This window comes from Mustelus asterias, chromosome 12 (assembly GCF_964213995.1).
Source record: "Mustelus asterias chromosome 12, sMusAst1.hap1.1, whole genome shotgun sequence".
NCBI lineage: Eukaryota > Metazoa > Chordata > Chondrichthyes > Carcharhiniformes > Triakidae > Mustelus > Mustelus asterias.
The window spans coordinates 85,336,304-85,360,984 of record NC_135812.1 but is presented as its reverse complement, the minus strand read 5'-3'; the positions used below and the strand labels follow the sequence as shown (position 1 = coordinate 85,360,984).

The window sequence follows — 24,681 nt, the reverse complement described above, 5'->3', positions numbered from 1 at the left end:
TTTACGTCCCTAGCTTCTATTTAGAAGTGTTCCCTGTATGACAACTGCACAAAGGCTTTTGTGTAACTGCTTGTCACCACTTATCAGCTGCATGGACATTTGTCCATTGACAGAAATTTAGTTGTTCTGCTCATTCCATAGTACTCTAGCTTCTGAGTCACAGGCCAAAGTCCCACTACTAAATTTTCAGTGCAATACTGTGGGAATACATGCAGGTGTACATTAACAACATTCAAATAGAGGAAACACGCTAATGCCACCTCTTCTGCACTCTTGTTTGAATCTCTGATGTCACCTCTCTGCCACTCCCACAGCATCAAAATGTCACGGATGATATTCTCTGTAACTATGGCACACTCATCTCTCCTCATCCTCTTTGACCTCTCTGCAATCTTCTTCCACTGGAATATTAGTTCCCAAACCACAACAATGAATGACACCTAACAGTACTGTACCGGAGTGCTACCCCAGGTCGATGTGGGAACTTTCAGAATCCTTATGGTCTATTCAGTAACAAGCAGGATGATATCATGGAGTACTCAAGTGGTAATCGAGTTACATCGGGCACTGAGGCCAAGGCCTTAGTTAGTAATCAACTAACCTTGAACTTATAATAGCACTGACACCAGGGACTATATATGCCATTTCATTTAAAAATAATGTCAGCTGCCTATTCATATTCATAATGCGGTGCTTTGCATTACACGTCAGTACTGTTTCCTGTAGCAAAAACAACTTTCATAAAACGGGGAAGTGTGGTAATGTGGATCTTGTGTATGACGTCTGTCTGTAAAATGAATATAGGAAATGAAATGGAGAGTTCACACAAACAAGGCATGAGTGACTTTTTGATACAGCAACAGAAGCATATTGACTGAAGTTTGAAATGATCGTTATGCTGCCTGAAAAATGTTGGCTTAGAATAGAAATGAGTACCCCAGTGACTTTTACTGCCATGTTAATGTTGAGCTTCTGGTGTAGGTGTACACCAGATCTTGGGAAAGCAGGTGACAGCTTATCCTCCCTGACTTGCTCTTCCTTATCTTACAGTTCATCATTTCAAAGCACAGGTATAGCGGAATTCTTATTGGGAAAAACCGTTCTGTCCTGGACTTTATGGCTGAAATAATCTCCCCATGAACTGCAGCAATGCTGACGCTATTGGTAAATTGGAGACACTGACATTTCCATATATATATTTTAGTTGCAAAGCTTGAACAAGTGCACTATTCTAAGAAGAAACTGTAGCAACATTTCTGCCTCTCTAATGGTACCCATCAACCAACAGTGCTTCTTTTACACAGAATTTGATTGTTTGAGGTAGATCACAGTACATAGGGAGAGGGAAATTTGAGGTGGATGTAATTTAAATCTGATTTGCATGCAACAGGTAGGATTTTGGCACGGTCCAGCAGACCACCCACAATCCTGGCACAGGAATATCACAAGGAGATTTTCCTTTAAATTGCAGGGATTTTTGCCCATTCTTGTCCAACTGTTCTCCACTATCCTCCCCAAGTCTGCCACAAAATGGGCATCAAGGAACATGGAAATCTGATCTACTTTCAACACCAATCAATTTGAAGTAAATCTCTCCACCAGAGGGCACAGTCATTCCATGTATATTAAATAAGGGACAAATTAATCCAGCATTTAATTTTTAAACAATGGAAAAATGACAAACCACTGCACCATTTCCAACACACATGGTGGAATTTTCCCAAAATTTGGCACAGCCATGGTGAGTGGGAAAAGCCTGCCGGTGACGATGGTGGATTTTGGCACCATTTTTTAGGAACTTAAAAATATTTTCAGCTCAGGTTTCAGTTTAAAGTTTATTTATTAGAGTCACAAGTAGGCTTACATTAACACTGCAATGAAGTTACTGTGAAAATCCCAGAGTTGCCACACTCCGGCACCTGTTCGGGTACACTGAGGGAGAATTTATCATGGCCAATACACCTAACCAGCACGTCTTTTGGACTGTGGGAGGAAACCGGAGCACCCGGAGGAAACCCACGCAGACACGGGGAGAACGTGCAGACTCCGCACAGACAGTGACTCAAGCCGGGAATTGAACCCGGGTCCCTGGCGCTGTGGAGCAGCAGTGTTAACCATGCTACCTCTGTGGCGGGTGGCCTCTGATTCGCCTGCCATGCCATCAGTTGAGCGCTTTAATCAGCAGGGTTCTCAATTTAAAGGCTGCCTTAGTGCTCCCCAGCCTCTTCGTCCAGGTCCAAGGCAGAAGATGGCAGCAAGGAAGTCAGCACCCAGACTCTCAGAGGGCTCCTTCACTAGTATGCTCAATGCCGTGGGCGTGCATTGTGACGGCTTGTACCCATGCACATGGAGAAGACCAGCATGGGAGGTGGTGATAGTGTTGGTTAGCGCCAACTCCCTGAAAAGGATGAATGATCTCCTCCATTCTGCCAGGGTAAGTCACTCTTCTCATCACACTCAACTCACACACCATCACACATACACAGAAATCTCACTCACTTACAGCTGAAGAGAAACCACCACTCACTCACTCTTCCAAACACACCTCCAACTTCCTTGTGGATCGTCTCCTCACTTTGCTGCTTTCACTCATGATCCTCATTTGCCAGGCTTCCTTACCAGCTGCCCTGGCACACATCCTGCTCACACTCTCCATCTGTCTTCATGCAGGCCAAGGTCGCACATAATTTAAAAAAAAGAGTTCCCAGACAGGCAGAGGGATGTCAGAGTTAAAAGTACTCACTGAGTTCAAGGAGAGAGTCCTTCAGCTGGCTGGGGAAGAATTTGATCCTCCTGTGCCGAGGGTGAGGTGGGTAGCAACAAACCAAGTGAAGATGCAGTACAGCATCATCCAGCACATTAAACTGACATGAGTCATGTCTACTGCACCTGAAGGCCTTTGCCATGCACTAATAAAATCTCCCTTCTCTTGCAGACACATCAAGGGAGCAGCCCAGGGCCTCCACCAGTCAGGCACAAGACTCCACCTCCAGTGATGAGAATTTGTCGGAAATGGAGATCGAAGAGCCATCGCAGCTTTCACTCACACCCTCCACCAGCACAGAGACACACCTCGGTGGGACTTCATGTTAGAGAGGTTTTGGGGTCACAATATAGTGAGCACCTCACTCTCTCTGATCCACAGCAGGTGGAGGAAGGGAGGTCCAAGGGCTCTAGCTCTTGGAGGATTGCTGGAGGCCAGGAATTTGTTGAGACTCAGTCTGAAGACATGCCTCTGGACTCAATAATGCCTCAATTGTTGGAGCTACAAAGACAAAGCTGGGAACATCAGGAAGGGATGTCAGCTGCACTGTTAGAGCTGAGGAACAGAATGGAAGAACACCGGGATGTTGCAGCAGTGACAGTGAAGAAACAGCGATATATTTCCAAGACAGAATATGTCACTTAGCTTGTGCCTGCTCTCCACGTTTCTCGAGAGGTTGAGAGACTGAAAGGCACTGTGGAAAAAGGTTTGGCACGATGCTGGAGTGCATCTTGTAGATGGTACACACCAGTGCCACTGTGCCACAGTTGTGGAGGAAGTGAAGGTTTAGGGTGGTGAATGGAGTGTCAATCAAGTGGGATGCTTTTGAGCTTCTTGCGTGTTAGAGTTACACTTATTCAGGCAAGTGGGCTGTCCTGACATGAGCTTTGTAGATTGGGTTTGGGGAGTCAGAAGTTGAGTTACTCGCTGCAAAATTCCCAGAGGCAGCCTCTGACCTGCCCTTAAAGCCACAGTAGGCGTGTAGCTAGTCCAGTTAAGTTTTTAAATCAATGATGACCTCCAGGATGCTGATGGTGGCAGATTCAGCAATAGTAATGCCATTAAATGTCAAAGGGGGAGGGGGGGTGGTTAGATTCTCTGTTGTTGGAGATGGGTCATTGGCTGACATTTGTGTAGCATGAATGTTACCTGTCACTTATCTGGCAAACCTTCATGTTGTCCAAGTATTTCTGCATGTGGGCATTGGCTGCTTCATTATCCTAGGAATGGTAATGTCCTAAGTTCAGCCATCTTCAGCTGCTTCATCAATAACCTTCACTCCATGATAATGTCAGAAATGGGGATATTAGCTGATAATTGCACAATTTTTAGTTCTTTTTGCAGGGCTAGTGTCTGCTTTGGAGTTACTGAAACTATATGTCATCGTGGTGGCAAATTCCTACCCACAGCTGATGTCGCTATTTGAATTTTGCGATGCAAATTTTTTCTATTTCCTTTTAAAAGGTATTACAGATTCTGTTTCTATTGCTATTTCCATAAGGTCAATCCATGTCCGAACACCTTCCAAAAATGAAAAATATCTTAATCTCTCTTTGTGTTCCCAATCTTAAATTTATATCCTTTAGTTGTCAAGTCAGAGAACATAGAACAGTATAGCACACAACAGGCCCTTCGGCCCTCGATGTTGTGCTGAGCTTTGTCCGAAACCAAGATCAAGCTATCCCACTCCCTATCATTCTGGTGTGCTCCATGTGCCTATCCAATAACCGCTTGAAAGTTTCTAAAGTGTCCGACTCCACTATCAAAGCAGGCAGTCCATTCCACACCCCAACCACTCTCTGAGTAAAGAACCTACCTTGGACATCCCTCCTACATCTCCCACCATGAACCTTATAGTTATGCCCCCTAGTAACAGCTACATCCATCCGGAGAAATAGTCTCTGAACGTCCACTCTATCTATCCCCCTCATCATCTTATAAACCTCTATTAAGTCGCCTCTCATCCTCCTCCGCTCTGAAGCGAAAAGCCCTAGCTCCCTCAACCTTTCCTCATAAGACCTACCCTCTAAACCAGGCAGCATCCTGGTAAATCTCCTCTGCACTCTCTCCAATGCTTCCACATCCTTCTTATAGTGAGGTGACCAGAACTGCACACAATATTCCAAATGTGGTCTCACCAAGGTCCTATACAGTTGCAGCATAACCCCACAGCTCTTAAACTCAAACCCCTGTTAATAAACGCTAACACACTATAGGCCTTCTTCACTGCTCTATCCACTTGAGTGTCAACCTTCAGAGGTCTGTGGATATGAACCCCAAGATCTCTCTGTTCCTCCACATTCCCCAGAACCCTGCCGTTGACCCTGTAATCTGCATTCAATTTTGTCCTACCAAAATGAATCACCTCGCACTTATCAGGGTTAAACTCCATCTGCCATTTTTCGGCCCAGCTCTGCATCCTATCCATGTCTCTTTGCAGCCTACAACAGCCCTCCACCTCATCCACTACTCCACCAATCTTGGTGTCATCAGCAAATTTACTGAACCACCCTTCAGCCCCCTCCTCCAAGTCATTGATAAAAATCACAAATAGCAGAGGACCCAACACTGATCCCTGTGGTACACCGGGGGTAACTGGTCTCCAGTCTGAAAATTTTCCATCCACCACCACCCTCTGTCTTCTATGAGATAGCCAGTTACTTATCCAATCGGCCAAATCTCCCTCTATCCCACATCTCCTTGCTTTCTTCATGAGCCGACCATGGGGAACCTTATCAAATGCCTTACTAAAATCCATGTATACGACATCAACTGCTCTATCGTCATCTACACACCTAGTTACCTCCTCAAAGAATTCAATCAAATTTGTCATCCAGCCAGTGAATAACTTTTCCTGTTTTATCTGCAAAATTCCTCACGACATGCTTTATTTTAATGTTCTAAACGTTACTGATGTTTAATCCCTGATATCATATTTGTGAATTTCTTCAGCACCCTCTCCATAGCCTTGACATCCTTGTCAGAGGAAGGCACCAAAGGTAGGCATAATATTCTAGCTGCAACCCAACCAAAAGTTTTAGCATCATTCATGGCTTTCGTACACCATACACCTACTTAGGAAATCAAACAACCCATGTTCTTCCAATTTTAACCTAATTATGAAATCCTCTCTCCTCTCTGCACCAGAATTAGTGACACAGTCTCACATCTGTCTTTCTCACCTCTAAACTTAACTCTGGCCATACATTTGGTCACCTGCTTGGCCTTTATTTCTTATTTCCTACCTGGTGTCCACCACTCTCCTTATAAAATATCTCGGGATATATTGATACATTTATATAGTGCCTTCAATGCAAGTTGTTGATGCTGTTGTATAATTTGAATTGGGCGGCATGGTGGCACAGTGGTTACCACTGCTGCCTCACAGCGCCAGGGACCCGGATTCGATTCCCGGTTTGGGTCATTGTCTGAGTGGAGTTTGCACATTCTCCCAGTGTCTGCGTGGGTTTCCCCCGGGTGCTCCGGTTTCCTCCCACAGTCCTAAGATGTGCAGGTTAGGTGGATTGGCCATGCTAATTTGCTCCTTAGTGGGCCCGATTTTACCAAAACTTTGCGCCTGTTTTCGGGTGCAAAATCACGGTAAAGTTGGGCGTCGGGCCTATACCGCGATCTGCACCCGATTCCGAGCAGATCGCGGCTTTACCAACACCCGATTCGGGCATGCATTTAAATCGACTTAATGAACCGTGCGCCCAATCCTACCGCCAAATCCCACTTTACCGTCTTCAGGCCCGATCCGGATCTGCGCTTTTAGCGACCTGCAGAATAAAAGTCCGAAGCAGATTTCTATTCTGCAGGGGAACCTCCGAAGCGCTCTCTGTCCTTGTGAAGTCACCATCCTCCTCAACCATCCTTCGCGGACCCCCCTACTAACCACCCCCCCCCCCCCACCCGCAGATGATCTGGGTCAGAGAGCCACTCTAGGTCAGAGAGCCGCTCTCTCTGCTTTTTTCTCCCCGCCTGGGCGCGCTGCTTCGGATTTTTTTTTCGAACTGCGCATGCGCAGTTCAGAGCTCCGATTGGTCTGGCTGCACTAAGCCCCGCCCACAGCGCGAATCGGACCGGAGCCAGCAAAAAGCGTATGGGTGCGCTGCAAAGAGGATTCCAGGCTCGGATCTATTTGACGCCCAGATCCGGCACTTAGACTCAAAATGGTAAAATCAGGCCCAGTGTCAGGGGGACTAGCTAGGGTAAATGCATAGGGTTATGGAGGTAGGGCCTGGGTGGGATTGGGGTCGGTGCAGACTCGATGGGCCGAATGGCCTCCTTCTGCACTGTAGGATTCTATGATTCTATGAGCACTTTAGCTCAATGAAAGAAAAGGAGTACTTAAGGGCAGGAAGAGCCATAAATTTATGTCCTACCACAGGCTAAGCTAAATTTGTTTTGAAATACATGATCAACACTAAAACTGAGCCAAATATGTGACAACTGCTGGGAATTTATCTTTTTTTCTCACTAGCTTTTACCCTGCTTAAGTTTCCTCTACATTACCTGGTCATGTTGGGAGCTGATCTACTCTTTCATTTATCTTACTGTGAAATGGAGGTGCACACGTACCCTCCTGTTTTCCCTCCTTCCAGGTCATGAAACACCCGACCTCTGCTGTACCCCTACGCTTGGAAGCATGGCTGAGAATGGAAAATCCAAGTATAAGACACTTAATTATATTAACCCAGGATAAATTTCCCTTTTTTTTTCTGCCTTCACAAAATTGATAAAAGCAGCAATTTTAAATTCAAACAGTTAAGCTCACGACCAATGATATTTGTCTAGTTGCTGTAAAATAGTCTGTGTGAATTGAATGATCAATAAGCTGCAGGGATTTGTTACTGGGAAATGAACTACTTGAAACAATCTGTACAATTTTAAACAGAATATGTATGTGGCATGAATTAACTTACTCCAATATTAAGTTGAAGTTAGCTCTGAAGAGAATGGATCTAGTATCTGGCTGGCTGGTTTGTGGAGCCTTACATGAAGGTCCAGTAAGCTTTGTCAGAGTTTTTATTATTATGGAAAGACTTGCCAATTTTTTATCACTTGTACTAAAGAAGCACCTTGCTTTGGAGAAAACAGTCCAGCAATGTGAGAAGCAAAGCAAGTTAACGTCTTTCCCTTTAAAAAAAAGGTAGAGTGCAGAAGGAGGCAGAAGACAGTGGGAAAACATTACGGCATATTACATTAATAATAGATCATTTTTACCTGTGAATCCCGCTGTGGAAAAACGCCATGCTCCTGCAGTGCAGCTATTGCTTGGTCTCTTTCGAGGGTCAATGTTCTGACTAACGTCTCCACCTCCTGCAGTTTACGGTCTTTTTCTTGGAGTTCGGCTGTAACCTAAAGAGAATTGAATGGACAGGCAATCACTTTCAAGAACTTGCTGTAGAAGCTGAGTCAAGATCCAAAGAATGGGAAAATCATCCAGGAGTTCTCTTCTGCAGTAATTCTCAGCAGTTGGTCTGATTTGCCTTAAAAAAAAACAAGTATACTTGCCAATTTTTAAAACAAATTTATTCCCTTCCCATCTTCTTATGATAGTCTTACTTTCCTACAGGGTACAGTTCCAAAAGTGCTGGTTTCACAATGGTGCCTCATCCAAGTGGCCATTATTCATTCCATTAAAATCAGGAGGACATCAGAGACAAGCCCAATTTTAGCTGCTTCGCCCTCCCTGTCCCAGGAGCAAAAAAGGAACAAAAGCCAATGTATTATTTCTCCTGACACCCAGCTTATTTTTTATTCTTTCATGGGATATGAGTGTCACTGGTAAGGCCAACATGTGCATCCATCCATAAACTGCCCTGGAGAAGGTGGTGATGGTGAGCCACCTTCTTGAACCACTGCAGTCCATCTGCTGCAGGTACACCTACAGTGCTTTTAGGAAGGGAGTTGCTGGATTTTGATCCCGCAAAAGTGAAGGAGTACAGTTCCAAGTCAGGATGGTACATGGCTCAGAGATTAACTTGCAGGTAGTGGTGTTCCAATGCTTTGCCATGAAATAATAGGTTTGGAAGATGCTATCAAAGTTTAAAGTTTTAAAGTTTATTTATCTAAGTGTGAGGTTATTCACTTTGGAAGCAAAAACAAGGCAGCAGATTACTACCTGGAATGGCTGTAAATTGGGAGAGGGGAATGTGCAGCAGGACCTGGGTGTCCTTTTGCGCTAGTCACTGAATGTAAGCATGAAGGTGCAGCAGGCGGCAAACAAGGCAAATGGTATGTTGGCCTTCATTGTGAGAGGTTTTGAGTACAGGAGCAGGGATGTGTTGTTGCAATTATACAGGGCCTTGTTGAGGCCACACCTAGAGTATTGTGTGCACTTTTGGTCTCCTTTTCTGAAGAAGGATGTTTTTGCTCTCAAGGGAGTGCAGCGAAGGTTTACCAGGCTGATTCCGGGGATGGCGGGGCTGATGTATGAGGAGAGATTGACTAGGTTAGGATTGATTTCATTGGAGTTCAGACGAATAATGGGGAATCTCAGAGACTTATAAAATTCTAACAGGACTAGACAGGGTAGATGCAGGGAGGATGTTCCCAATGGTGGGGGAGTCCAGAATCAGGGGTCACAGTCTGAGGGTAGACCATTTAGGATGGAGGTGAGGAGACATTTTTTCATCCAAAGAGTGGTGAGCCTGTGGAATTCATTACCACAGGAAGTAGTTGATGCCACAATATTGAATGTATTCAAGAGGTGGCTAGATATAGCACTTGGTGCGAATGGGATCAAAGGTTATGGGGAAAAAGCAGGATTAGGCTATTGAGTTGGACGATCAGCCATGATCATAATGAATGGCTGAGTAGGCTCGAAGGGCCAAATGGCCTCCTTCTGCTCCTATCTTATATGTTTCTATGTTTATTAGTGTCACAAGTAGGCTTACTGCAATGAAGTCACTGTGAAAATACCCTAGTCGCAACACTCCGGCGCCTATTCAGGTGCACTGATGGAGAATTTAGCATGGCCAATGCACCTAACCAACACATCTTTGGATTGTGGGAGGAAAAAGCACTTGGAGGGAACACATGCACACATGGGGAGAACGTGCAGAATCCGCAAAGAATCCGCAAATTCCCAAGCCGGGAATCAAACCCGGGTCCCTGGTGCTGTGAGGCAGCAGTGCTAACCACTGTGCCACCATGCCACTGGAGCGGCATGGTGGCAAAGCGCCAGGGACCCGGGTTCAATTCAGCCTTGGGTAAACGCCTGTGTGGAGTTCACATGTTTTCCCCATGTTTGTGTGGGTTTCCTCCGGGTGCTCTGGTTTCCTCCCACAGTCCAAAGATGTGCGGGTTAGGTGGATTGGACATGCTAAATTGCCCCTTAGTGTCAGGGGGACTAGCAGGGTAAATACGAGGGGTTACAGGGATAAGGCCAGCGTGGGATAGTTGTTGGTGTGGGCTCATTGGGCCAAATGGCCTTTTTCTGCACTGTAGGGATTCTATGAGCCTTGGTGAATTGCTAAAGTGCATCGTGTAAATGGTACACACTGTTGCAACTGTGCATCAGTGGTGGCGGGAGTGTTAGAATCCAATAGGTTCTATTTAGTGAAGATTAAACAGCCAGTACTTGAAGTTAACAAGGTAAACAGGTACTGGATGTTGATTTATTAATTATACTCAATTGTATATAAGGAAGAATCAGCCAAAACTGGCTGCCTGGTGTTTGGCGGGGAATGAACACGGAGCGTTTTTCGTCTTTGCTCAGAAGCCTTGGAAATAAACCTGAATGAAGCAAAGATCAGCATTGGATTCATTCTTCTATAATAGGAGGTTATCAGAATTAAGTAGAGTAAATGTTCAAATTGGTAGATGGGGTGCATCAACCAGACTGCTTTGTCCTGCATAGTGTCAAGCTTCTTGAATGCTTTTGGAGCTACACTCATCCAGGCATGTGGAGAATATTGGCTAGACCAGTTCAGTTTCCAGTCAATGGTAACGCCAGATTGCTGGTCATCAAGGATTCAAGAATGGTAATGCCATTGAATGTCAAGGGGAGATGGTTACATTCTCTCTTGTTGGAAATGGTCATCGCCTGATACTTGTGTGGCATGAAGGTTACTTGCCACTCAGCCCAAACCTTGTCCAAGTCTTCCTGAACACTAATGCAACACAGACTACATCCGTATCTGAAGAATTGTGAATGGTACTAAGCACTGTACAATCATCAGCAAACATCCCCACTTCTGACCTTATAATGGAGGGAAGGTCATTGATGCTGAAGATGGTCCAGGACACTACCTTTATGAACTCCTGCAGCAATGTGTGGCCAAATTGTGCTCCAACTCCATTTTCAAGTTTGCTGATGATACCACCGTAGTGGGTCAGATGTCAAGCAATGACGAGATGGAGTACAGGAAAGAGATAGAAAACCTGGTGAAATGGTGCGACGACAATCATCTCTCCCTCAATGTCAGTAAAACGAAGGAGATAGTCGTAGACTTGCCCCTGTCTACATCAACGGTGTTGAAGTGGAAATGGTAGAGAGCTTCAAGTTTCTAGATGTTCAGATCACCAACAACCTGTCCTGGTCCCTCCATACCGACACTATAATTAAGAAAGCCCACCAAAGCCTCTACGTTCTCAGGAGGCTAATGAAATTTGGCATGTCTGCTACGACTTTCACCAATTTTTACAGATGCACCATAGAAAGCATTCTTTCCAGATGTATTACAGCTTGGTATGGCTACTGCTCTGAACAAGACCTCAAGCAACTACAAAGGTTATGAACGTAGCCCAGTCCATCACGCAAACCAGCCTCCCATCCATTGACTCCGTATATACTTCTTGCTGACTTGGAAAAGCAGCCAGCATAATCAAGGATGCCACGCACCCTGGACATTCTCTCTTCTCCCTTCTTCCATCGGGAAAAAGATACAAAAGTCTGAGATCATGTACCAACCGACTCAAGAACAGCTTATTGCATGCTGCCATCAGACTTTTGAATGGACCTACCATATATTAAACTGATCTTTCTCTACACTCTAGCTATGATTGTAACACTATATTCTGCACTCTTCTTTCCTTCTCCCTTATGTACTCTAAGAACAGTGGGTTTTGTCTGTTTAGCGCGCAAGAAACAATACTTTTCACTGTATCCTAATACATAGAGTCATAGGTTTACAGCATGGAAACAGGCCCTTTGGCCCAACCTGTCCATGCCGCCCTTTCTTTTAAACCCCTAAGTTTATCCCAATTGCCTGCATTTGGCCCATATAACTATGGGCCATGTAACTATCTAAATGCTTTTTAAAAGACAATTGTACTTGTCTCTACTACTACTTCTGGCAGCTTGTTCCAGACATTCACCACCCTGAGTGTGAAAAAATTGCCCCTCTGGACACTTTTGTATCTCTCCCCTCTCACCTTAAACCTATGCCCTCTATTTTTAGACTCCCCTACCTTTGGGAAATGATATTGACTATCTAGCTGATCTGTGCCCCTCATTATTTTATAGATCTCTATAAGGTCACCCCTCAGCCTTCTACACTCCAGAGAAAAATGTCCCAGTCTATCCAGTCTCTCCTTATAACTCAAACCATCAAGTCCCGGTAGCATCCTAGTAAATCTCTTCTGCACTCTTTCTAGTTTAATAATGTCCTTTCTATAATAGGGTGACCAGAATTGCACACAGTATTCCAAGTGTGGTCTTACCAGTATCTTGTACAACTTCAACAAGACATCCCAGCTCCTGTATTCAATGTTCTGACCGATGAAACCAAGCATGCCAAATGCCTTCTTCACCACTCTGTCCACCTGTGACTCCACTTTCAAGGTGCTATGAACCTGTACCCCCAGAAATCTTTGCTCTGTAACTCTCCCCAATGCCCTACCATTAACTGAGGAAGTCCTGCCCTGGTTCAATCTACCAAAATGCATCACCTCGCATTTATCTAAATTAAACTCCATCTGCCATTCGTCAGCCCACTGGCCCAATTGATCAAGATCCCGTTGCAATCCAAGGTAACTTTCTTCACCGTCCACTATGCCACCAATCTTGGTGTCATCTGCAAACTTACTAATCATCCCTCCTATATTCTCATCCAAATCATTAACATAAATGATAAATAACAGTGGACCCAGCACTGATCCCTGAGGCACACCGCTGGTCACAGGTCTCCAGTTTGAAAAACAACCCTCTACAACCACCCTCTGGCTTCTGTCAAGAAGTCAATTTTGTATCCAGTGGTACATGTGACAATAATAAATCAAATCAAAGTACTGAGATGATTGGCCTCCAACAACCACAGCCATCTTCCTTTGTGCTAGGTTTGGTTTCAACCTGTGGAGAATTTTCCCTGGTTCCCAATGACTTCAATTTTGCCAGGGCTCCTTAATGCCACACCTAGTCAAATTCTGTCTTGATGTCAAGTGCAGGCACTCTTACCTCACCTCTGGAATTCAGCTCTTTGTCCAAGCTTTAATGTGGCCAGAAGCCGAATGGAACTGGCAGAACCCAAACTGAGCACTAAGCAGATTATTGCTGTCCAAATACTACTGGATGGCAGTATCAATGATACCTCCCACTTTGCTGAAAGCCATTAACTCAGCGTAGAACAAGAATTGAGCCGTCGCATCTTGCTGGTCTGTACCATTTGTGGCTATTTAGCAACAAGTGAATTTGCTGAATCAGATCAGGAATTCAGCCCTTCTACCAGATGTATTAGAATCAACAGAAGGAGAAAAAATTATCGGCAGATAGCTTCACAATTCGCATCAAGGTTTTTCCTATAATAATCAGTGCACAAATAGGATTAATCAGACAATTTCAGGTTCCTTTTCATCTCCACTGTGCCTCACCATTCCTACCTTTTTTTGTAAACTCCAAATCTTTGTTGGCTTTTTAGAACAACAGATGCATCTGGATATCTGCATAAAGTAACTGGAAATGAGCAACACACACAGCACCAGAGAACATTTGGCTCATATTCGAAGATTACCCAGCAGTTATGTCTGTAGCTGTGGCACACTTCACTATGGGTAGAAGTGATGATTTTCTAGTCTGTGAATTCATATGGTGAGTAGGTGGGCCATGCAGGTCATGAAAATCCCTTCCCACAAAAGTAATCATTAAAAAAGTTCCCTAATGTAAGTCACTGACATGAAAACTGGTTAAATTTATTGCAGCTGAAGCTGGCAGACTCATGTTGTTTTTATATCACAGAAGCACCTCTTGAAACTTCCCTTGCTAATTAGTATACATGACCTGTCCCCCAAACACAAAGAGATCAGGCATGCAGAACCATCCACTGTAGCACAAATAACAACAATGGTGAGCCTCTATTTTACTCAAACTACTCACTATCTTTCCAGTCTGCTGAATAAATGCTCACAAGTGGATTCAGAAACTGGCATGAAAATATTACTAAATTAGACTGACTCCTCTGCATGGGTAAAATTACAACTTTCAAGCAGCTCGCAGACAAATGACCTCAACATGACCTTTTCTATTAGTTCTCATTTAAGCACCATATCCATGGCCAAGAACTAATATCAATAAATTTCAATGCCAATTAACCTTTCACCATCCTAACAACAGAGCTATAATTTTAAAGATACTCACATGCCTCCAATTGTTTTGCCATCTATGTTTCTCTTCAACAGACAATGCAGAAGGTTGATAGGAGTCATGGGAATTAGACTCAGAACACTGAATAGCAGAGGCGAAACAGAAGGAGATACAGAAATCTTGCAGAAGAATGCCAAATAGTCAATGTAACGTCAAACTTCAAATATTCTGCACTCCTCACATTCCATAAATTCCACCCTTTGATAGCTAATGCACAGTGGAGGGATTGTGGCCTGGACGGTTCTCTTGCTGGAGCAATTTGGGTACATACACAACAATAAGGGGTATTTCCATTCTGGGACTGGGTCACTTCTGAGATCCGACCCAGCATCATACTGGTAACCAGTGCACATTGTAGTTTTGTTATGTAAAGCAGCAGTCACATTTGCCACAGCAGTGGACTTGGGAAGTTGGGAGATAGACAGCTGTGAACCCAATTTAAAGGGAGAGTATCAGCCATTGCTAAAGCTTGTCATTTGTCCAAGGGATGGATGGAGGATGCAAAACAAAGGGCAGGGAGTACAAAGGCATTCAATCCTCCTGCCAGGGCAACCTCCCTGTTTTCTGATGCTTTAATGAAAGCAATGATTAAGCCTGAAACATTTTGTTCCCTGCCAATGATAACAGAAAGTTTGCAAGGTTTACCAAGGAAGGTATGGCTGAGGGTCGCTCATGAGACATTTACCCGACAATGTGGAAAATTGTCCAGATATGTCCTGTACACAAAAAGCAGGATAAATCCAATTGGCCAATGACTGCCCCATCAGTCTACTCTCGATCATCAGCAAAGTGATAGAAGGGGTCATCAACAGTGCTATCAAGCAGCACCTTCTCAGCAATAATCTGCTCAGTGACACTAAGTTTGAGTTTCGCCAGGGTCACTTAGCTCCTGATCTCATTATAGCCTTGGTTCAAACATGGACAAAAGAGCTGAATTCCAGAGGTGATGTGAGAGTGACAGCCCTTGACATCGAGAGCACATTCAACCGAGGGTGGTATAAAAGAGCCCTAGCAAAACTGGAATCAATGGGTATTAGGGGCAAACTGGTTGCAGTCACTTCTGGCACATAGGAAGTTATTTGTGGTTGTGGGGGTCAGTCATCTCAGCTCCAGGACATCGCTGCAGGAGTCCCTCAGGGTAGTGTCCGAGGCCCAACCATTTGCAGCTATTTCATCAATGACCTTCCCTCCGTCATAAGGTCAGAAGTGGGGATGTTCGCCGATGATTGCACAATGGGGGTGGCACAGAGGCTATCACTGCTGCCTCACAGCGCCAGGGACCTAGGTTCAATTCTGGCCTCGGGGTGTCTGCCTGTGTGGAGTTTGTACGTTCTCCCCGTGTCTGCGTGGGTTTCTCCTACAGTCCAAAGATGTGCGGGTTAGGTTAATTGGCCATGCTAAAGTGCCCCTTAGTGTTAGGTGGACTTGCAGGGTAAATATGTGGGGTTATGGGGATCAGGTGGGATTGTTGTTGGTGGAGGCTATATGAGCCGAATGCCCTCCTTCTGCCCTGTAGGGATTCTATGATTCTATGTTCAGCACCATTTGTGACTCCTCAAATACTGAAGCAGCCCATGTTCAAATGCAACAAGACCTGGACAATATCTAGGCTTTGGCTGACAAGTAACATTCGCGCACACAAATGCCAGGCAATGACCATCACTAATAAGAGACAATCTAACCACCACCCCTTGACTTTCAATGGTGTAACCATCACTGAATACCCCACTGTCAACAGCCTTGGAGTTATCACTGACCAGATACTCAACTGGACTCACCACATAAACACAGTGGCTACAAGAGCAGGTCAGAGGCTTGGAATACTGCGGTGAGTAACTCACCTCCTGACTCCCTACAGCCTGTCCACCATCTACAAGGCGCAAGTCAGGAGTGTGATGGAATACTCCCCACTTACTTGGATGGGTGCAGCTCCAGCAACACTCAAGAAGCTTGACACCATCCAGGACAAAGCTGCCCATTTGATTGGCACCACATCCACAAACATCCACTCCCTCCATGCTCAGTAGCAGCAGTGTGTACTGCAGCAAATCACCAAAGATTCTTAGATAGCCCCTTCCAAACCCACGGCCAATTCCATCTAGAAGGACAAAGGCAACAAATACATGGGAACACCACCACCTGCAAGTTCCCCTCCAAACCATTCACCATCCTGATTTGGAAATATATCGCCGTTCCTTCAGTCGCTGGGTCAAAATCATGGAATTCCCTCCCTAATAGGATTGTGGGTCAACCCACAGCACATGGACTGCAGCGTTTCAAGGAGGCAGCTCACCACCAGACCTTCTCAAGGGCAACTGGCCAGCAATGCCCATGTCCCTTGAATGAATAAAAAAGAGAGACAGATATCCTGAAGTCACAGAGTTCTCCTGACCATGGAAGAGCTGTGTGCTCAGCAGCCTTGATGATACACAAACAGAAGTTATAGCCCTAGTACTGTTAGTCAGGAGGCTGAAGTTTAAAATGCATCAGTGTTCGAGAATGAAGTGCTGTGAATGGTGAGGGAGAGAGGCATTGTCCTAACTGCGTCTTTAGGCCAATTGGGAGTTCAATGCCAGGGAGAAGGAAAGATAATGCCTGGATACAGGGGTCCACAGTGTCACTGATGCACTTTGAAGTGTCACTGGCCCTTGATTTGGCCAAAGTGTCAAGCCACGAAAAATGCTGGGATGGAGAAATAGGGGCCATCATAGACATGGTGAAACATCCTAATATTACCACATTCAGAGGATGCCTGGCAATGCTCCCCATGCTCCCTGAGCTGTCATTTCAATAGTTTTAGCTGCATGAGCATGTGTGTGCCTCTGCTCCTGGAGATGGCATTCCTCATTGCCAGTTGACCTATCTCATAGTTGTTTCATCATATATCCTTGTATGTGCTTCCTTCCATCTGATAGGAATGTGTATTCTTCTTGAGCACCTCCTTCTTATGAATCAGGGAAGTCTATAAGCAGAGGGCCCTGTCAACATCCCACCCATCCCTACCCACCACGAAGAGATCCTCCTCCCTCAGAATGCTGATGTGCGGGACATCTCATCAACAAGGACAGGGGCAAGGCCAATATTTGAGTCTCTGTGGTTGCAAAAGGGAAAGTTAGCAATTAGGACAAAGCAACTCTTCCTGGGAGCGTGCACACAAAACCATAAGGTGAATAAAGATAGAAGAGAAAAAATGGGGAACAGGGTCATTGTGGAACTGTTAGATCAAAGATCACAGGCAGCCACAATGAAACATCAGAATTAATAACTCATCATTTTGGTTCAGTATTTATCAAGTAGATGGATCAATTGAATGTGGCACTGGAAGATGAGAACAGAAATTATACAACTATTTAAAATTAAAAAAGGAGAAATATTAACTAATGTATCTCAAGAAAGGATTAAATCCCTAATCATGGCGGACTCTCACATTACAAAAGAATCTAGATAAGAATAGCTGGAGCACTATCCTACATATTTAATAATTCACTAGAAAAGGGGTAGTACCAGTGATAGCCAACATCATAGCTATATTTTAAGAAGGGAGATGGGATGTGTCCAAGAAACTATAGACCTAAGTCCATTTCTTTTCCTACTATTAAAGAAGAATTTTTTTTTAAAATCTGGAAATCAAAAATATAATAAATAGCCAATATTAAAAGGGAATGTCTTGCTTGGCTAACCTTATTGAATTCTTTGAAGAGGTACCAGAGAATAAATAGACAAAGGTAGCACAGTGGATGTAACATATCTAAATTTACAAAAGGCTTTAGATAAGGTTTCACACAATGGGCAAATGAATAACATCAAAGCATATAGAGTCAAGGGACAAGTAACGGAATGGATAAGTAGCTAGCTGGAAAATAAAAAGTAGCAAGAAGGAGTAAAGAACAGCTATTCAGAGTACCAGAAGATGGGATGCAAGGTCCCACAAGGTTCAGTTCTGGCATGGTTGCTATCCATAATTTATATTTACAATTTAGAATTTGGAAGCAAAACACAATTTCAGATTTGTGACTAACAATATGTGAGGGTTAGTCAATACTGCAGAGGACTACAACAATTTATAAGCCATTAATAATTTTGCAGAAGTGTGAGTATTAAATTTTGGCAAGAAAAATAAGGAGATTGAATATTACTTCGAAAATGATAATCTAAATGGGGTAGAGAAACAAAGGGACCACACAGTACAAATACAGAGATACCGAAAAAGTGCAAAGCAGATCGATAAGGCAAACCTAAAAGCAAATCATGCGTCACAGTTTATTTCTAGAAGGATAGAATTGAAAAGTTGGTGAGTTATGCTAAACTTATATCAAACCTTGGCTAGACCACACTTGGAAGTACTGTGTATAGTTCGGGTCACTATTATTAAAAGAATAGAGGCACTGGAGAGTGTGCAAAAAAAGATTTACAAGGATGATATTAGAATGGTAAGATCGTACCCATAAGGAATGGATGAACAAACTGAGTTTTTTTTTCTCTTGAAAAAAGGATGAGCTAGTACAGGTCTTTAAAATTATGAAACGTTTGGATACAATAGACGTTCCATTCCACTTGTCAGGAAGAGCAAAAACTAGGAGCCATCAATATATAATAGCCACCAATAAATCAACTTCTTTAACCAGAAAGATATGAGAATGTGGAGCCAGCAACTAAGAAAGTAGCTTAAGTCTGTAGTATAAATGCATTTAAAAGGAACATAGATAAGCACACGACGACCAAGCGAATAGTGGGTTCTGCTGGTAGAAAGATTAGGAAGGATAGGAGAGGGCTTGAGTGGACCATAAATGCTGGTATGATTAGATGGACCAAATGGCCTGCTTCTGAGCTGTACATTTCATGAAAATGAAAAAGTTGGGTTCATCTTTGCTCGCATTCAATTAAATACACTGCCAACACAATATCAGAGCTTATATCTGAATAATTCACAAAGCGCCAGAGAATATGCCATGTGTCTAGGATCCATCGGAAAGAGGGAGGAGAGAAAAATCAACCAGAAAATTAAATGTGCAAGCAAAACATTCAAAATATCTAAACTCATGACAACAAATTATCAGTATATATTTCTGAAAAAGAAAATGCTAACAAAATATATGAATCAATCAAATGGGAATGCTTTTGAAAAAAATACATTCAACCCAGTTGATGTAATTACCTCTATCACTGAAGTGATTGAAGGTAATATTTTTGCCTGTTAGTCAGTTTGTAAACAACCTCAAAAAATAATGGATAGATATCGATGAAACTTGATGCATACATACGGTATGGCTCAGTTTTTGGCACAGATGCAAATCTGGATCCTGTAATGTCTTTATTTGCAGGATAAGACAAATTGACTTCTTGTTTAAGAATGTTGTGGGTTATTTTATTTAGAACGTTGTTGCCAATTTTAGAATATTATAGATTGTCTCAGCTGCTGCAGTGGAAATTGTTGCAACTGTTAAAATATGAGCAGACTTTTCAGAACAAGTTGTTGTGCGGATTGGCCTAAAGCCTCCTCAGTGAGATGGAAGCTCTTAATAAAACGGCTTTTTTTAGTTTTGTAGTTAGAATACCAACCAGGCAGGGAAAAGTCTCAAAGAAGATCTGTAGAGTCACAGAGTCATAGAGTCATAGAGGTTTACAGCATGGAAACAGGCCCTTTGGCCCAACTTGTCCATGCCACCCTTTTTTTAAGCCCCTAAGCTAGTCCCAATTGCCCGCATTTGGCCCATATCCCTCTATACCCATCCACCCAGTACTAGGTGAAGTCATGGTCACCTCACTATAGGAAGGATGTGATAGATAGCATTAACATAGAGTTAACAGTGTGATGGAGGTATATGCTCTACTGAGTGCCCTCTTCAATTGCTTGTAATGGTATTACTTGGAATGTTTAAGGATTGACATTCAATCACATAAATTGGAACTGACACCAAAACCAGAAATCCTCAAAACAATAATCTTGGGGGATGGTCTCCGGTGCTTCAAAATGGATGTTGAAACAGAGGTCTGATCTGAAAAAAATTTCCCAAATTTACTGAATTTGTTTTCTTTGACTTACCTGGTCTCGGGCTTGGCTCAGACTATGAATTAGTTCTTCAGATTTTGCGTACTGACTTCTCTCTATCTCCTCACAGCGTTGCTGCCAATCCAACTCTGCCTGCACTTTCATTTGTTCCAGATCCCGCTCTCTCTCTACTGCTCGGACAAGTTGTTGTTTATATCTAAATCCAGAAGAGTTTCAGTATGAGGGTAGTAATAACTTTTGAAAAGGAATTATCCAATAAGCTTGTGAAGACTGTGATAATAGCTGGCCCTGAATATAGAGCAGTAATTCAACCTCAGGGAATCTGCTGGCAATTGCAAATATCTGACATCTTCAGAATTGTTGCAATGAATTATCTTGAAAACTGTTCCAAGCTGCATCTAGCACGGCTTGTCCAACCACCCTGTCCTTGCTAATCTACAACAGTTATCATAACATGATAGGAGTTTCACATTCAGTTTGAGTGTGAGAAATGTGGATCTGAGACTTGTATCTTAAACTCGTATAAGTTTATATAACTTATTAAAATGGTATGAGACAAAATTGGCCAAAGTGAACTGGGAAAATAGGTTAAAAAGGTAGGACAGTGGAGAAGCAGTGTCAGAAATTTAAGGAGATATTACATAACTCTCAGCAAGATATATTCCTTTGGGAAAGAGAGACTCTATGAGGATGCACCATCCATGGCTAACTAAGCAACTTAAGGATAGTATCCAATTAAAAAAAAAGTGTACAATACTGTGAACATTAGTGATAGGTCAGAAGATTGGACAGATTTTAGAAACCAGCAAAGAATGACTTATAAAATGGAGGAAGAAATTGTAATACGAGAGAAAGTTAACTAGAAATATAAAAAACAGCTAATAAGTGTTTCTACGAGTATTTAAAAAGGAAAAGATTAACTCAAGGAAGTGTTGATCCCTTAGAGGGTGAGACTGGGGAATTAATAATGGGAAGCAAGCAAATAGTAGAAGTATTGCATTTTGTCTTCACTGTAGAAGGCACAAAAACATCCCAAGAGTACCTGAAAATCAGGAGGTAACAGGAAGGCAGGAACTTAAACAATCACAACCACTAGAGAAAACGTACTAGAAAAACTATTGAGACTAATGGCTGGTCCCCTGGACCTGGTTGTCTGTCTTGACATGAGCATTGCTGGCTAGGCCAGCATTTATTGCCATCTCTTGTTGCAGGTTTATCTTAACTGCCCTGCTGTTGTACTCTATGTTCTTATTAAGAGAGGGATATAGATAGAGGCAAGGACAGAACAAGAATGGTGGGGCAGAGACAGATGGGTGCAGGGAGACTGATTTGAAATCTCATTCTTCAGTATCTTTTTTTCTTCATTCACATTTTAATCTTTGTCTTTTGTATTTTATCACTTTTACTTAAGTAACCTCAAGCAGTAGTTTTGCTAACTTTTAAACTTTTAGTTTTAAACTAATCTTTATCCTGTTTAAGATTAAAGCTTCTCTGCTGTGTTATTTTCAAATTGACCACTCATAAATTAAAAGGGGGTTACATAAACAGGCACACATGAATTATTCACTCATGGGCCACTTTGCGAGTCAGTAGGTTTTTAAAAGAGAGAGAGAGAGAGAGATGGTTTCCTATTACTCACTAATTCTGCGGTTATGGCACATGCAGATTGCCTGGACTCTTTTTTGATTTCTTAATACTTTTCTAACTGTCCTCACTTGGCCAAGAACCCTCTCTGATGTAGTTTCTCAGGGTCCTTCCTGGGTGTTCCTGACCTTGCCTCATGAGGTGGTTTCTTACAATCTCCTATATACAGTTCAAAAAAACACAAATTGGCTACTCTGTTGATTTTCAAGGCGTCATTGTTCCACTAGGCAAGAAGTTAATTATGCGCCTTTTACGTGGTTGTGACACAATTTTAGAACGGAAATGGTCTATGTAAACTTGCCATGCTGCAATTACACTCTTCCATCAATACTAAGTGTGCCAACTCAGTTTTGCACTGCCTAGCTCAAACTGCTTTGACTAGCTTCACTTTCTGTTCCCAAATTGCTGCATTACCATTTAACAACAAATACCATCATAGTAAGAGCATATATAATGCAGGATTACATAGAATATAGGATACAAAAACAGGCCATTCGGCCCAACTAGTTCATGCTGGCATTTATGTTCTCCGAGAGCATCTTCCCATTATTTCTCAACTAAATCTATCAGAATAATCCTATTTTCCTTTCTCCCTCACACGTTGTCTTGCCTCTCCTTAAATGTATCATAGTATTCACTTTAACCTCTCCCTATGGTAGTGAACTTAACATTCTCACCATTCATCAGATAAAGACCTTTCTTCTGAATTCTTTACTGGATTTTCTTGGTGACTAACTTATATTAATGGCCTCCAGCTATGCTCATCCCCACAAGTGGAAACAGTTTCTTTGTATCCATCTGTCAAAAGCCTTCGTAATTTTAAAGACCTCTGTGAGGTCACTCCCTCATCCTTTTTATTTCAAGAGAAAGGAGATAGCCTAGTCATCCTTCCCTGATATGTGTACGCTCCTATTTCTGATATCATCCTTGAAATCTTCTCTGCACCTTTTCCAGTGTCTCTATATATACATAAGGTAATCTAAATGTGAACTAGCCAAGGTTCAGTATGCACTTAGCTTAATTTCCCCACTCCTCAATTCTATAAATCCTATTGCTTGTTTGATTTAATGGCCTTGTTTATATTTTACTGATTGGTGTAATTATACTCTGAGATTCCTTTTTCTTCCATGCCACCTAAACCTGCACCTTTCCAAGTAATAAGTGGCTCCCCCTTTTCTTCCTGCCAAAGTGTACTACTTCACATTTATCCATGTTGAACTTCATTTGCCAATTATATGACCATTCTGTAAGTTTATTATTGTCCTCCTGTAATTTGTTGCAGTGCTACTCAGTAATGTCTATTCCTTCAGTTTGATATCTGCAAATTTAGAAATTGCAAAGCCCAAATGTTCATGTAAATTCTGAATAGCAGTGATCCCAGCACTTTCTTGTGGAACACCACCAACCCACCCTCTGCTACCCTTTTACTCCCACTCTCTGCTTTCTGTCTTGGAAGCAGAGAGGGCGGTACAGTGGCTAGCATTGCTGCCTCACAGCACCAGGGACCCAGGTTCAATTCTGGCCTTGGGTGTGTGTGGAGTTTGCACATTCTCCCCATGTCTGCGTGGGTTTCATCTGGGTGCTCCGGTTTCCTCCCACAGTCCAAAGATGTGCGGGTTAGGTTGATTGGTCATGCTAAATTGACCCTAGTGTCAGGGGGGATTAGTGGGGTGAATGTATTGCGTTACGGGAATAGGGCCTGGGTAGGATTGTTGTCGGTGCAAACTCGATGGGCCAAATGGCCTCCTTCTGCACTGTAGGATTTGTATGCTGACAATTCATTCTGCAACTTGTCCCTAACTCCACATTCTCTAACCTTATTAATTAATCTATTGTGGGTCACCTAATCAAAGATCTTTTTAAAACCCACATAAATTACATCCACTGCATTACCATTGTTTATTCTCTCTGTTACCTCCGCAGAGAATTCAATAAAGGTTGGTCAAGCAAGATTTTCTCTTTTGAAATCTATGCTGTCTATTCAACGTTATGTTTTTATTTTCTAGATGTTCTTCCATTCTCTCCTTTAGTAGGGATTCCATTATTTGTCCTGTCACTGATATTAAGCTGATGTTCTATAATTCCCTGAACATATTCCATCCCCTTTATTAAAAATAGATATTATGTTAGCTATCTGCCAGTTCTCCATTACTATACCCTTTCTACTGAATAATTAAAGATGTGTAGTAATGTCTCTGCTATCTCCTCCCTAGATTCTTTTAAAAAGAGTGGATGTAATCCATCTGGACCGGGCATTTTATCCTCATAAGTTTACTGATTTCTTTTGTACATCTACTTCTTATTACAAACACACTTACCTCATCATTCCAAAAAGTCTGAGATCACATACCAACCAACTCAAAAACAGCTTCTTCCCTGCTGCCTTCAGACTTCTGAATGGACCTACCTACCTAAGTTGATCTTTCTCTACACCCTAGCTATGACTGTAATGCTACATTCTGCACTATCTCCTTTTCTTCCCTATGTATGGTATGCTTTGTCTGTATAGCACGCAAGAAACAATACTTTTCACTGTGTGCTATTACATGTGACAATAATAAATCAAATCCAATCCATGTCATGTCCACTTCTTCTATCTCCCTGGCAAATTTCCGCCATCTCTTTACTGTTATCTGTGATATTATCCTGCCTATTCCTTAATGGCCCTATTCCCGT

At 42.8% G+C, this 24,681-nt stretch overlaps 1 protein-coding gene across 1 annotated transcript in view; it reads right to left on the bottom strand.

The window, feature by feature from the left end:
- Positions 1-24,681, bottom strand: part of ccdc57 (coiled-coil domain containing 57) — a 180,332-nt gene that overhangs the window by 56,434 nt on the left and 99,217 nt on the right. The window contains exons 9-10 of the mRNA XM_078225529.1: positions 20,395-20,557; positions 7,991-8,125 (exon numbers count right to left, since the gene is read on the bottom strand). Of these exons, the coding sequence (XP_078081655.1) occupies positions 7,991-8,125; positions 20,395-20,557 (298 nt within the window). The remainder of the gene's footprint in view (positions 1-7,990; positions 8,126-20,394; positions 20,558-24,681) is intronic.